Raw genomic sequence first — 15,826 nt, 5'->3', positions numbered from 1 at the left:
GAGTGTATCCTATGATAGGGAAGTTTTCAACTCTCATCTCTTCAAATATTTTCTCAGACTTATCTGTTCTCTGGGGCCCTTATGTTGCAAATATTGGTGTTTTTACTGTTGTTCCAATAGTCTGTTAGACTTTCATTCTTTTTTCTTTATTTTCTGCACCAGTGATTTCCTCCAATCTGTCTTCCAGCTCATTTATTCATTTTTCTGCCTCATTTTTCCTGCTCTTGATTCCTCCTAGGGTATTTTTCATTTCAGTTATTGTATTGTTATCTCTATTTGTTCTTTAAATCCTCCAGCTCTTTGTTAAACATTTCTTTTACATTTTCGCTCTGTGCCTCAATTTTTTGCTGAGATCTTAGATCGTCTTTATTCTCACTACTCTGAATTCTTTTTCAGGCAGATTGCCTATCTCCGTTTTACCTAGTTTTTCTTCTGAGATTTTATCTTGTTCCTTCATCTGGGTATTTCTCTGCCATCTCATTTTGACTAACTTTGTGTTTGTCATCTCTGCCCCACAGGCTTCAGGATTGTAATCCTTCTTGCTTCTGGTGTCTGCCCCTGGTAGACGAGGTTGATCCAGGGACTCATGCAGGCTTCCTGTTAGGAGGGACTGATACCTGCACACTGGTGGGTAGAACTGGGTCTCTCTGACGGGCAGGACTGTGTCAAGAGGTGTGTTTAGAAATAGCTGTGGGCTTGAGACGACTTTAGGCAGCCTGTCTACTGATAGGTTGGGCTGTGTTCCTACCCTTTTGGTTGTTTTGCCTGAGGTGTCCTAGCACTGGAATCTGCCACCTGTTCGGTAGCACCAGGTCTTGGTATCAAAATGGCACCCTCCAAGAGAGCTCACACCAATGAGTATCTCCTGGGGTCTCTGCCACCAGTGGCCATACCCCCACAGTCATCCACAGTGGACCCCCACTTTCTCAGGAGATCTTTGAAGACACACAGGTGGATCTTGCCCAGGCTCCTACGGAGTTACTGCTTTGCCCTGGCTCCCAGTGCACATGAAACCTTGTGTGTGTCCTCCAGGAATGGAGTCTCTGTTTTCCCCCAGGCCTGTGGAGCTCTTGCATTCAGTCCATGCTGACCTTCAAAGCCAAATGCTCTTGGGGCTCCTCCTCCAGATTCCAGGCCCCTAGGTTGGGGAGCCTTATATGGGCCTCAGAATTCTCACTCCTTTGGGGAAGAAGAGAGAACTTGTGCAATAGAACTATTTTCCAGTTTGTGGGTCACCCATCCAGCAGGTATGGGATTTGGTTATATCATGATTGCACCTTCTTCTACCATTTTATTGTGGCTGCTTCTTTGTCTTTAGATGTAGAATATCTTTATGGTAGGTTGCCAACTCTTGATGGTTGTTCAGTGATTAGTTGTGATTATCAGTATTTTCATGAGAGGAAGTGTGCACAAGTTATTCTCCTCCCCCATTTTATCTCCTCTCCTAAAACATCCTAGCAAAACCACTCACCAAACACTCAGTGCACCAGCATTTCACGGCCCTCATTCCTGCCCTCAATCCTAGTCTTTTTTTCAGTCTGTTTTCTCTGATATTAGTATTGCTCCCCAGGCTTTCTTTTCATTCCTTTTGCATGGAATATCTTTTTCCATCTTTTCACTTTCTCTCTGTGTCTATCTCTAGATCTGGACCGAGTCCCTTATAAATACCATGTAGTCTTCATAATAGCTTTAGAGTGGGTGACCCACTACCTTTGCTATGTGTTTGTCTTTAACAATGAGATTTTTCTTTCATAATTTTCTTGTTTCTAATTATCATCTTTTCTGTTCCATTTAAAGAAGTCCCTTTAAACGTTACTTGTAAGACCAGCTTAGTGGTGATAAACTCCTTTGGCTTTTTTCATCTGGGAAACTCTCAGTCATTTCTCAGTGATAATCTTGCCAGGTAGACTATCCTTGGTTTTTGTTTGTGGTTTTTTTGTTTTTTTTCAGAACTTTGAATATATCATGCCATGTGAAGTTTCTGTTCCCTTGCATATAACTAGTTGTTTTCTCTTTCTGCTTTTAGATTCTTTCTTTAACTTTTGGCAGTTCATTATGATGTGTCGTGTAGTTCTTTTTCCATCCATTTTGTTTGGGACTCTATGCTTCTTATATTTGGATACCTTTTCCTCTGCCCAGTTAAGGAAGTTTTCAGCCATTGCTTTTTAAAATAGGTTTTCTGTTCCTTTCTTTCTATTTCTTCTCTATCTTAAGCCTCCATTATGGAATGTTACTTCACATGGTTCCTAGTCAGATTCATTAACCACTGAGCCATGACAGGAACTCCAAGAAATGTTGTTGAAACAATTACAAGCCCTAGGCTAGGAAAAAATATTTTCAGCTCACATATTTGATAAAGGATTTGTGCCCAGAATATGTAAAAATATTTTCAGAAATAAATTACATTTAGATAATGAAGGAAATCTGTATCTCAAATTATTTTTAAAAATTTGGGGGGGGGTTCTTTTTAGGGCCACATCTACAACATAGGAAAGTTCCCAGGCTAGGGGTGGAATCAGAGCTGCAGCCCAGCTATAGCAACACCAGATCCTTAACCCTTATCCTCATGGATACTTGTTGGGTTCCCAACCCCTTGAACCACAACAGAAACTCCAGAAACTCTTGAAAATTTGAAATTTTTCTTGAATGGCAAGATTTGAAGACCCACAAAAAAAATACATGAATGGTAATAAACGTGAGAAAAAAACTTAACATTTCATTAGGAAAATGAAAATGAATACCCCAACACATTTTAGAATGACTATTGTAGAAGTTCCTGAAATGGCAAAAAGAAGAAAAAAAAAAAGAATGACTGCTATAAAAAACAATTTTAAAATTGTCAGATGCTTGGTGGCAAGGATGCGGAGCAACAAAAACTCTTATTCATTGCTGATGAAAATACAAAGTCATACAACTGCTTTGACAAAAAGATTGACAAGTTGGTTTTTTTGTTTGTTTGGTTGGGTCTTTTTGCCATTTCTTTTCTTTTTTTTCTTTGTCTTTTTTTGCTATTTCTTGGGCCGCTCCCGCAGCATATGGAGGGTCCCAGGCTAGGGGTTGAATCGGAGTTGCAGCCACCAGCCTACGCCAGAGCCACAGCAACACTGGATCCGAGCCGCGTCTGCAACCTATACCACAGCTCACGGCAACGCCAGATCGTTAACCCACTGAGCAAGGGCAGGGACCAAACCCACAACCTCATGGTTCCTAGTCGGATTCGTTAACCACTGCACCACAACAGGAACTCCCTTATATGTCTGCTTTTATCTGTGAAAGTAAGCCTTAGAAAATCTGGGTAATTTGTCACATAGTAAGTTTTGAACTTAAAATCAGAACTGCTCTAAAAAAGTTCTTGCTCTTCCCATTCTATTATGTGACCTCAAACTTGGGCTCATAAAAGCCTGCCCTTTAGTACTCATAGGAATAGAGAAGGAAATGACTTTATGAGATGATAGAAGTGAAAATAGAAAGGCACTTAGAGAGTTATCACTGTGGTACAATGGAATCTGCAGCATCTCCATAGCACTAGGACACAGGTTCGATCCCTGGCCAGCACAGTGAGTTAAAGGATCCAGCATTGCTGTAGCTGCAGAGAAGGTTGCAGCTGAGGCTGGGACCTGATTCCTGGCCCAGGAACTCCATATGCCCCAGGGCAGCCAAAACAAAGAAAAGAAAGGTACTAATCCTTGAGAAAGATATCTCCTAAACTCAGTTTTTTTGCTTTGATCTCTGGCAGGTTCACATGCCTTTCAGTATAGAAAGGGGAGTTTAGGAGTGGGTCCTTATTTTTGTAACTAAATCCCTACCCCCCAAGCTGAAAACTACTTTTCTCCCATTGTACTATCTTAGCCAAAGAAACATAGTGACAGTGTCTTACTCAAAGAGACAGGGCTATTTACCCTTAGAAGATATGATGCACCTTCTGACTTGAGTGACTATTTTCATTTTTGTTGAATTACTCTTTACCATTTCTTCATTAGCTGCTCTGTAATCCAGATCATTTATTAACTTTTATAATGAACTGTTTCATGATGGGAAATTATTGGTTGTATTATATGGTTTCGGTAATGCTTGGTCTTTTTCTTTTCAGTCTTTATTTGGAAAAAATTTGACAACAATTTTGAATGAATATGTAGCTATGAAAGCAAAAGGTAAGAATTCAGGCTCAGGGATTTTTTTTTTTTTTTTGGTCAGATTTGCCTAACATTTATCTAATTGTTTAATTAGAAATAATTTGTAAATGGTATTAATAGCTCTTAAAAGCCATAAGAAAACTTGACTGTGGTGATGAGATAAATTTTACTGGTAAATATCTAATTAAGTATTTTGTGTTTTATGTAGAATTATAAAATAATACTTTCTTAAATTAATGCTTTAGGGGAAAAAGCTAGATTTATTCTTTCATATTGGTTATTTCCATAGCTTACAATGTGTTAAGATTCAGCAGTAAAGAATTAGCATGTGATAACATTTAAAAATAAGCTTAACATTTATTGAGTACTGTCTATATACAACATTGTGCTAAGTGCTTTCATGTTTTATCTCAGTCCTTTAAATAATCCAGTGAGAAGTGCTGATTGTTTAGACCAATTCTTTTTTTGTTTGCTTGGTTGGTTTTTGTTTTCTAGGGCTACACCTGCAGCATATGGAAGTTCCTGGGCTAGGAATCGAATCAGAGCTGCAGCTGCTGGCCTATGCAGCAGCAACACCAGACTGAGCCATGTCTGCAAGCTACACCACAGCTCACGGCAGCGCCAGATCCTTAACTCACTGATCAAGGCCAGGGATCCAACCCGCATCCTCGTGGATACTAGTCGGATTCCTTTCCTCTGCGCCACAACAGGAACTCCTAGATCCATTCCTAAGTATCAGAAAATTGAGAATTAGAGAAGCCAGGTAACTTTTCCAAAATCACGAAACTAGAACAGTAAAAAGTAATATGTCTGGAAGCTCAGGGCTGAATTTCATTTCTAACTCTTCAATAGGTTACTTGATCTTTTTGCCAAGGTTTTCTTTTCCCAGCTGTCTTAACTATCTTACAGGAATAGAATATGAATGGCATCAGAAATAGTACGTTACTGCAATACAAGAGTTATATCCCACTTTTATATTGGGTAGCTTTCAAGTATAAAGTAAAGATTTTAAATAATTTATGATTTTCCTATCATTGTGGCTTTAAGAGCACATCCTGAAAAAGACTGATAGGTCCTCAGGAAATATACCTATAATTCTACGTGAAGTGGTGAGACTTTTTTTTCCCCTTACTGGCTGCAACTATGGCATATGAAAGTTCCTGGGCTAGGGGTCAAATGAGAGCTGCAACTGCTGGCCTACACCACAGCTCACAGCAATGCCAGATCCTTAACCTACTGAGTGAGGCCAGGGATCAAACCCACATCCTCAAGGACACTATGTCAAGTTCTTAACCCCCTGAGCCATAACTGGAGCTCCAGTGAGATTTTTTTTTTTTAAGGGCTTCCTGTGTAATTACAGTGATTTGGATATGAAAACATTGGATGAAGAAAACTAATTTCCACATTCACAAGAGTTTATAATTTTTATGATTATTATAAGTCAAATTTTTAATTCATCACATGATGTCAAATAGAACAGATTTAAAATACTTCCTTTTATAATTCAGAGAAAATATAAAATTATTGATCTAAAAAAGCTTCATAGAGTTCACAAGTGTCCATTTTCACTCTTGGTGCATCTGATTCTCAATGGCTTGAGCAAAGAAAGCTGCCTCATTATAGCTTTTCAGGTTTTTTACAAAATAGGCCTATTTCTCAGTTCCCAACATAATGTCAACAGCTGAGAAAAAAGTTTTCCTTATTGATTTTCTGTGTCCAAATTAAATGATGAATTTTCTCCAACTGGGTTTATTTTGAAACTTTTCCTCTTATGATTTAGAAACATCAAATGATGTCCCAGCAATTATGTCATCTCTGTGGAAGAAGTTAGACCATACACTTTCTCAGATCAGGTAATAAAAAACTTATATAATAAACTTAACAGAATGTGCATAATAATTTTGCACTGCAAGTACATGTAAGAATCACTTCATGTTTAAATCTGATGACCCACACTGTGTGTTTATGTAACACTGGTCTAGTTTTGAAATTACTCCAGAAGTAATTTTTGTCTTTGATCGAAATAATTTGAAATAATTGTATCTTTAATAAAATATTTAGAAATGAGACTTAGAGACGTTTGATAGCACTCTCAGGTTCCCATAACAATTTTTTTTTTCCTTTTTTGGCCACTCTGTGGCATATGGAGTTCCTGGGACCAGGGACCAGAAGCAAGCCACAGCTGCTACCTATGCTGCAACTGTGGCAACACTGGATCCTTTACCTACTGTGCTAGGTGAGAAATCACACCTGAGTCCCAGCACTTCCAAGATGCCACTGATCCTGTTGCACTACAGTGGGAACTCCCTTAATTTTTTTTCTTTTTCTTTTTTTTTGGCCCTCCCATGACATGGAGTTCCTAGGCCAGGGATTAGATCCAACCTATACTGCAGCTGCAGCAACACTGTTGGGCTGGGAATGGAACCTGTATCCCAGTACTACCAAGATGCTGCCAATCCTATTGGGCCACAGTGGGACCTCACCCATAACAATTTAGGGGCAGATATCTGGCTGAATTCAGATCTAGTCCCAATCTCATATGAATATAAATCTCCTAATCCCTATCCCATGTGAGCTCCCTTATTACCGCTGCATCTTCATTACACATGCAGAAAATTGATAATGTGGAATCCATGCCCCCTTGGTCCTGCCTTTGTAAAAAAACAAGCTTGAATAGTAATAATTGTGGAATCTTCCACTTTTAGAATTTTCATGAGGGACTAATAATATCCACCTTCCACCTATGCAGTGGCTTTGGAATTCCAATTTCAGCCTCTTTAGAATAGTTATGAATTTTATAACATACCTTAGTATGAAAATTGTAGTTTCTTACCCTTTTTCCCAGAGCTGCAAGTGAATACCCTACTTAAATTTAGCAGGGTATTTCCTTCCTCAGTTTAAACTACTAAAATGGCTCCGGATGCTTTCTGTCTAACTGCACCACATCTTATTCCTCGTAGTCTTACCTTTATTCCCCTTTGCTGATCCTTATCTTCCCTTCCCTTGCAAACAATATTCAAAGGCATTCACAATTTAATTAATAGCTATGAATATTTTTAAGTTACTGGAGTATTTTAATGACAAGGCATTACATTTTAAAAGGCTCTTAGCCAGGTATTCTCCAAGACTGGATTGTGTTCAGGAAGTTTTGTGGCTCTTATTGATAGAGACACTTGACAGATTTCCAAGAACAATGAATAACACAGTGTCTGTTTACAAAATAACATGGGTAACTTCAGGCCATAGTAAAATGAGAATCAGGTATTGTGAATTTCATATGTTTGCTTTGTTCCTTCTTTAGAAGTTGGATGAAATTATTTCATTGCCATTAATTTGATAAAACAGGATCTCCTTTGCAATCAACTTAAATTCTGAAGTATTTATGTACAGAGTCATATATAAAATCAAAATTTCTCTGGGAAAGCATCTCTATAGTTATAAAAGATAATTGATAACTGTAAAATTTTACATATAGCTTTCTGAAATATGTTGAGATCCTAACTTCAGGTCACATTGGTTTTTGTATTTGTTTTTTGGCTTTTTTTTTTTTTTAAGGGCCGAACCTATGGCAAATGAAAGTTCCCAGGCTAGAGGTCAAATCTGAGCTGCAGCTGTCAGCTTACGCCACAGCCACAGCAATGTAGGATCGGAGCCAAGTCTGTGACCTATATCACAGCTCACAGCAACACCAGATCCTTAACCTACTGAGCGAGGCTAGGAATCAAACCTGCGTTCTCATGAATGCTTGTCAGATTCTTTTCCGCTGAGCCACGACAGGAACTCCTCAAATAGTATATTTAATGGGATGTCAAGGCTCTCTAATGTCTATTGCATTGGATTAAAACTTGATTATTAAGATTATGTCTATGTTACGTACTGCTATTTTTCTCCTAAAGTGGTTAAGATTTGGTTACCCAGGAAAAGTGGTTATCTCTTTTGTCTTACAGAGATTTCTTGCCTTCTAAGTCATAATTTATTTATGGTCTTACTGTAACTAAATAGAATGTATCTTGGCAACAGAAATGTTTTAATGTCTAACTACTTTTGTTTATTAGGAGCATGCAAAGTTCCCCAGGGTTTGCTGCCAGTCAGAGAGGTTGGTATTCAACTTTAAACTGTAAATAATGTTCAGAATTACTTTAAACTCAAACTTTCTGTCAGATGAACATTTTAATCAATAATACATGTGTGCTAAGTATATATTTTGTTTAAACTACTGCTTTCCAAGTACTGTTAATATATTAGAATACAGTATTTTCATTTATTGGAAAATATTCATTTTAAATACGCCCTATTTTTCTCATTGGCTTTCATGAATCCACATTTTTGAATTTTCATTCCATAATTTTGTTTCCTAATCTGTGGAGGTGCCATCAGTTTGAATTATTTCAGAAGAAATATGTTCTTTGATTTCTAAAGGTCAGATGTCCTCATTTTAGTTTTCTGTTATGAAATTACCTCATAAACTTAGTTGATATTTTTAACCACTATTTTTCAATCTGTAGATCCAATATGTTAAATATATAGTAAGACATTTATGAAGTAGACTTCCTAAAATGTCCAAACTATTCTGACAATTGAGTTGATTTTTTTTTTTTTCTTTAGGGCTGCACCTGCGGCATATGGAAGTTCCCAGGCTAGGGGTTGAATTGGAGCTGCAGCTGCCAGCCACAGCGATAGCAATGCAGGATCTGAGCCAAGTCTGTGACCTACATGCAGCTCAGGGCAACGCCGGATCCTTAACCCATAGAGTGGGGCAGGGATCAAACTCTCATTCTCATGCATACTAGTTGGGTTCATTACTGCTGAGCCACAGTGGGAACTCCGAGTTAATTTTTTAAATGCTCATGTGTTTCAGCCCGAACAAGAAATGGAATTGCAGAAATCAAACGGCAGAGAAGGCTTGCATCTCAAGCTGGTCCTGTCAGTTCAGAGATGCTGACTTTACCATATCTTTCAGGACAATTTACTACTTCTCCTTTAACAGCCGCACAAGTTACTCGGCCAGCTGGCCAAGTTTCAACTCCTTTGAGGTCAAATTTTGTAGTGGTCAACCATTCACAGTCACAAGACACTGTGACCAGTAAGTTTAAATTTTGCTCTCTTAAATTCTGTTTTTAATCAAATTATATAAATGAGATGGTATGCTAATGTCTTTGTATTCATGGTATAAGATGATAGGAAAAAGTAGTTAAGAGGCTAGTAGTAGAACAGACTTTATTATTTTTTTTTAATAATTTTTTTAATTTTCCCACTGTACAGCAAGGGGGTCAGGTTATCCTTACATGTATACATTACATTTTTTCCCCCACCCTTTCTTCTGTTGCAACATGAGTATCTAGACAAAGATCTCAATGCTACTCAGCAGGATCTCCTTGTAAATCTATTCTAAGTTGTGTCTGATAAGCCCAAGCTCCCAATCCCTCCCACTCCCTCCCCCTCCCATCAGGCAGCCACAAGTCTCTTCTCCAAGTCCATGATTTTCTTTTCTGAGGGGATGTTCATTTGTGCTGGATATTAGATTCCAGTTATGAGTGATATCATATGGTATTTGTCTTTGTCTTTCTGGCTCATTTCACTCAGTATGAGATTCTCTAGTTCCATCCATGTTGCTGCAAATGGCATTATGTCATTCTTTTTTATGGCTGAGTAGTATTCCATTGTGTATATATACCACTTCTTCCGAATCCAATCATCTGTCGATGGACATATGGGTTGTTTCCATGTCCTGGCTATTGTGAATAGTGCTGCAATGAAATTAGAGCAAAAATAAACCCATGGGACCTAATCAAACTGAAAAGCTTTTGCACAGCAAAGGAAACCAAAAAGAAAACAAAAAGACAACTTACAGAATGGGAGAAAACAGTTTCAAATGATGCAACTGACAAGGGCTTAATCTCTAGAATATATAAACAACTTATACAACCCAACAGCAAAAAACCCAATCAAGCAATGGAAAAATGGGCAAAAGACCTGAATAGACATTTCTCCAAAGAAAATATACAGATGGCCAACAAACACATGAAAAATGCTCAGTATCGCTGATTATAAGAGAAATGCAAATCAAAACTACCATGAGATATCACCTCACACCAGTCAGAATGGCCATCATTAATAAATCGACAAATAACAAGTGCTGGAGGGGCTGTGGAGAAAAGGGAACCCTCCTGCACTTTTGGTGGGAATGTAAACTGGTACAGCCACTATGGAGAACAGTTTGGAGATACCTTAGAAATCTATACATAGAACTTCCATATGACCCCACAATCCCACTCTTGGGCATCTATCCGGACAAAACTCTACTTAAAAGAGGCACGTGCGCCCGCATGTTCATTGCAGAACAGACTTTAGATAAATTTGCCATTAAATAAGCATATTATTGGAGTTTCCTGGTAGCTCAGCTGGTTAACAATCTAGCATTGTCACTGCTGTGGCTCAGGTCACTGCTGTGGCACAGGTTCAATCCCTGACCCAGAGACTTCTGCATGTAGGAGGTGTGGCCAAATATATATATATTTGCATGTCATTAAATCTGAGATTTTAATATAGGATTCTTCTTATATCTGTTCTAACTGAAGTCCAACCTTGAACTCTTCTAATTCTCTTCTCATTCTTCTAATTCTACATTAAGAAAAGACCTTGTTATTTGATTTTAAATGGAATGCATGTTATACTGTACCACCTTATCTTTGCTCATGTTAGTCTGTCCTGCTGGAATGAAGAATGTTTTTCCAGTTAAGCTTCATCTCTATATGTTTAAAATTTTACGTATTCTGGCTGAATCTTACAGCTAGGGAGAAACTCAGATATCATTGGTATTTCTTACTTCTTGGATACTTGAAATTATTACAAACATATGATACTAAAGGACAAAAGGCTATTTAACAACAGAGTTGGGATTAGAGTTGAGGGGTCACCTATCTCGGTTCTTAGTCTTTTTTTTCTCTTCTTTGGAAGTAAAAGGTACTGCCATTCATTACGTTCTCCCTCATTTCCATCTTTCTCCAACCTCTTCAGCACCTCTGAGTAAAAACACTTACCCAGTACATTTAATTTATACTTCTTACAACTCTTCTTAGAATTCATGGCAATGTTCTGCCATGTTATTATTTTTTTTTTGAGATAATATTCTATATACTGTACTTTGTATTTTATCGTAAATCCTTAAGCCATGAGGTCATGAGAACTATATTTTGTTCATCTTAATATCTTCTATAATGCCTTGCATATAGTTGGCTCTCAGTGTATACTGAATTTAATATAAAATAATAATCACTCCATACTGCTACTTATTCCATTAATTCATGTTTAGAAAACTATTGAGTTTCCTTGACTTTACTTCTTGTTTTCTTGAAATACAGCTGGAGAGGCTTTAAATATCATTCCTGGTACTCAGGAAAGGAAAACTCATGCCAGTTTAATGTCTCCTGGTAGACGCAAAAGGTAAATTTTTTTTTTGTTTTTTTGTTTTGTTTTGTTTTTTTGTCTTTTTAGATCCGCACTTGTGGCATATGGAAGTTCCCATACTAGGGGTCAAATTGGAGATGCAGCTGCCAGCCTACGCCACAGCTACAGCAGTGTGGGATCCAAGCTGCATCTGAGACCGAAACCACAGGTCACAGCAATGCTAAATCCTTAATCAACACTGATCGAACCCGAATCCTATCCAAATCCTCGTGGACCCTAATCAGGTTCATTACCACTGAACCACAACGGGAACTCCTCTTAGAGCTTTTAATAGTCTCTGTATCTGCAATTTAGTCATCTTTTAGAAGAATTGCCAGGTAAATGCTTTTTAAAAGGACAGGTTTTCAACAGCCTTAAAAGAAACTATACCAGGATGTTTACATTGTGAATATAATTACAAGATTGGATTAAGTTCTTTGGACTATTTGCTGTTATATCCATTTCAAAAAACTTTTTTTTTTTCTCAGAGTATAACCTCCCTGAAATCAGGATGTATTCTATAATCAATGAAATCACTGTTTCATTGGATATATGTTTTTCTCTGTAGTGATATAAAATAATATATCTTAAAATTGATGTTAACTCAGATTTTTTTACATGAGCATTTTTTAAACAAATGTAAATAATATCAACATGTTTTAAGGCCTACAAACACATATTTAAAGTCCTGAATTGATTGATAAAAATCTTTTCAGGGATATTTTTTGAGAGAAGTTCTTTCTGTCTTCTTTAACCTCTGTCTCTGTTTGAAGGATATTTCTGGGAGAGATAGTAGTTTAAAATGTAGTTTCTGATTTCTCAATTCCCATGCCTTGGGTATTTTTGTTGGAATTTTTATTTTTGGTTGTCTTTGATTCAAGGCTGACCTCAGACTCCTACATGGTAAAATTTGTCACTCAACCACATAAAATAATAAAAACTACTATAATAATAGCTAATATTGATAGGCATCTTGACCTTTTTTATAAAGTCTTTATATATACTTTATTTTCATTGAATTCTTTCATAAACCCAATAATGCAGTTGGTTTTATCATCCTATAAAGTGAGTCAGGGGTACCTTGCTACAGACTGTGTAGCTAATAAGTAATAAACCAGACCTCAAATTCATTACTTAATTCAAGTCTCTTAAAGCTTTTCAACAATAATGCCCTTTGTTTCTACCACAAATAGAGAAAACATCTGTGCCACCATGATTTTAAGATTTGTCTTTATATGTAAATATCATTGAATTTGTTTTCATACTACTTAAAAGACAAGCTTTTAAAATGTGTTTCAGTGAATCTCAAAGGAAAAGTATTACTTTGTCTGGACCTCATTCAACAATACGGAATTTCCAGGATCCAAATGCATTTGCGGTAGAGAAAGTAAGTGACTTACCAAACTTTGCAACTTAAGATATTCTTGAATCTGTAACTACTGATATTTACCCAAATATGTTTATATATAAGACTACAGTAGAATTACCTTGAGATAGACGGTAGTGAAATTTAACAGTAGGAGAGGCTTCATTCAGAATTGATAGACTATGCAAATGCACCAAGTAAGAAACAGCAATATGGGAGTTCCCTTCATGGCTCAGCGTTAGGGAACCTGACTAGGATCCATGAAGATTCAAGTTCTATCCCTGGCCTCCCTCAGTGGGTTAAGGATCCAGTGTTGCCGTGAGCTGTTGTGTAGGTCGCAGACATGGCTTAGATCCCACATTGCTGTGGCTGCGGCATAGGCCAGCAGCTATAGCTCTGATTCGACCCCTAGCCTGGGAACCTCACATGCCACAGGTGCAGCCCTAAAAAGCAAAAAAGAAAGAGGGAAGGAGGAAGGGAAAGAAGGGAAGAAACAACCATATGTTTAGGAAACTGTAAATACATTGTTGCTAGATTATCCAGTGAAATAACACATTTTTACTCGAGTCAAATTTCATTTTTAAAAAAACTTGTATGAAAAACTAAAGACTTTGGGATTTCTGTTGTGGTTCAGCGGAACCTGACTAGTATCCATGAGGACTAGGGGTTCAGACCTTGGCCTTGCTTAGTAGGTTAAGGATCTGGCGTTGCTGTGAGCTGTGGTGTGTCACACACACACTCGGATCTGGCATAGGCCAGCGGCTACAGCTCTGATTTCACCCATAGCCTGGGAACTTCCATATGCCTCGGGTGTGCCCCCTCCCCCCAAAAAAAGAAACTAAACAGTTTGTAACTGTCTTCTGCAATGAGTGAAGAAAGAGTTAGTGACGGATCTGTGAAAATACTTATAAATGATTTACTTGTTGTAGTCAGGTGTTTATATGGAGGGAACCACTATAATGTTTGAATTTCTGCCTAGATTTATTAAAACTATCCAGCTTCCATTGAGTCTTTTTAAATAAATAATACTCTGTCCTATCCTTTTGCTAATATTGACTTTCTTTTCCAGCAAATGGTTATTGAAAATGCACGAGAAAAGATATTAAGCAACAAATCTCTTCAAGAAAAGCTTGCGGAAAACATTAATAAATTTTTGACTAGGTAAGTTATTTGTGCTTAAAATGCCTAATTGTTTTTGCCTAATTGAGAACTATGCTAAAAATTTTCTTTTCTGTTATTACAGTGACAGTAGTATTGCTCAAGTACCTAAGCAAACAGATAGCAACCCTACTGAACCAGAAACTTCAATTGATGAACTCCTAGGACTTCAGGTGGGTGAGGGGGGTATTATATTTACTCAGGTGGGTAAGAGGGTGTGTGTGTGTTTGTGTGTGTTATATATGTATATATACAGTTAAAACTGATGGTATTCTGGTTTCATTTCAAAACCATTACTAGCAGATTGATGTATAAATGGTTTTAGGGAGTTCCTGTTGTGGCTCAGCAGGTTATGAACCCAACTAGTATCCATGAGGATATAGGTTTGATCCCTGGCCTTGCTCAGTGGGTTAAAGAACCAGCATTGGCTTGAGCTGTGGTGTAGGTTGCAGACATGGCTCGGATCTCATGTTGCTTGCTGTTGCTATGGCATAGGCTGGCAGCTGTAACTCCAATTTGACCCCTCTCCTGGAATGTCCATATTGTACAGGTGCAGCCCTAAAAAGAAAAAATAAATTTTTTAAATAAAATTATTTTAAACAATTTAAGATATAGATTTTCTTCATTATCCAAATGTAATCTGTTCCCGAAAATGCATTACTGAATTTTTCTTTTTTTTTTCCTTTTTTTTTTTTTTTTTTTTTTTTTTGGTCTTTCTGCTATTTCTTGGGCCACTCCTGAGGCATATGGAGGTTCCCAGGCTAGGGGTCGAAGTCGGAGCTGTAGCCACCGGCCTACACTACAGCCACAGCAATGTGGGATCCGGGCCGCGTCTGCGACCTACACCACAGCTCACGGCAATGCTGGATCCTTAACCCACTGATCAAGGGCAGGGATCAAACCCGAAACCTCATGGTTCCTAGTTGGATTCGTTAACCACTGAGCCAAGGCGGGAACTCCGAGTTTTTGAATTTTCAAGTTATCAGTCAAAATTGCATTATTTTTTCCAGTTTAATTGGAAAATAATTGATATACGTGACTGTATTAAGTTTAAGGCATATGGTATGATAGTTTGATTTACATATATTAAAATGGCATTATTTAAATGGTAAAATTAATAAGACATCCCTAACCCATCTAGTAACTAATTCTTCCAGATAACAGTAAACACTTTTCCTATATCCATTCAACAATCAGTCATGGGTTTCTTAGTGTTTAATAATTAAAGATTCATTAGTGGGTATCTTCTTGTTCAGTTAAACAACAACAGTGGACAGTGTATATAAAATAAATTACATTTCTTCTGTGCTGCTACAAACTGTATAAAAGTGTGAAAAACCAATGAAATGCTAAAGATACATGATGAATCCAAGTAATATTTAACAAAATAAAATGAACAAGACACTTTTAAAAAGAAAGGTTACTAACTAAATGAATAATTGTGAGATTTACTGCTCAGAGAGGAAGATAGAGGCTTTAGGATTTGCCCATATACAAGTATCCTTTTTTGGGCTTTTTGTTTGTGTTTTTTTGTCTTTTTGCCATTTCTTGGGCCGCTCCCGTGGCATATGGAGGTTCCCAGGCTAGGGGTCTAATCAGAGCTGTAGCTGCCAGCCTACACCAGAGCCACAGCAACACAGGATCCGAGCCACGTCTGCAATCTACACCACAGCTCATGGCAATGCCGGATCTTTAACCTACTGAGCAAGGGCAGGGATCGAAC

General features: G+C 37.7%; 1 protein-coding gene across 3 annotated transcripts in view; it reads left to right on the top strand.

The window, feature by feature from the left end:
* LOC100627195 (protein NPAT) overlaps positions 1 to 15,826 on the top strand; it is a 65,716-nt gene that overhangs the window by 29,352 nt on the left and 20,538 nt on the right. For 2 of the 3 annotated variants that reach the window (XM_021062741.1, XM_021062743.1), the window contains 8 exons: positions 4,091 to 4,151; positions 5,914 to 5,986; positions 8,189 to 8,229; positions 8,992 to 9,216; positions 11,495 to 11,576; positions 12,879 to 12,966; positions 14,015 to 14,106; positions 14,189 to 14,276. In XM_021062741.1, the coding sequence (XP_020918400.1) occupies positions 4,091 to 4,151; positions 5,914 to 5,986; positions 8,189 to 8,229; positions 8,992 to 9,216; positions 11,495 to 11,576; positions 12,879 to 12,966; positions 14,015 to 14,106; positions 14,189 to 14,276 (750 nt within the window). The remainder of the gene's footprint in view (positions 1 to 4,090; positions 4,152 to 5,913; positions 5,987 to 8,188; positions 8,230 to 8,991; positions 9,217 to 11,494; positions 11,577 to 12,878; positions 12,967 to 14,014; positions 14,107 to 14,188; positions 14,277 to 15,826) is intronic. The other variant, XM_021062742.1, reaches the window with a different exon arrangement.

This window comes from Sus scrofa, chromosome 9 (assembly GCF_000003025.6).
Source record: "Sus scrofa isolate TJ Tabasco breed Duroc chromosome 9, Sscrofa11.1, whole genome shotgun sequence".
NCBI lineage: Eukaryota > Metazoa > Chordata > Mammalia > Artiodactyla > Suidae > Sus > Sus scrofa.
The sequence above is the reverse complement of the archived record's forward strand: the minus strand, read 5'-3'. Positions and strand labels throughout refer to the sequence as shown.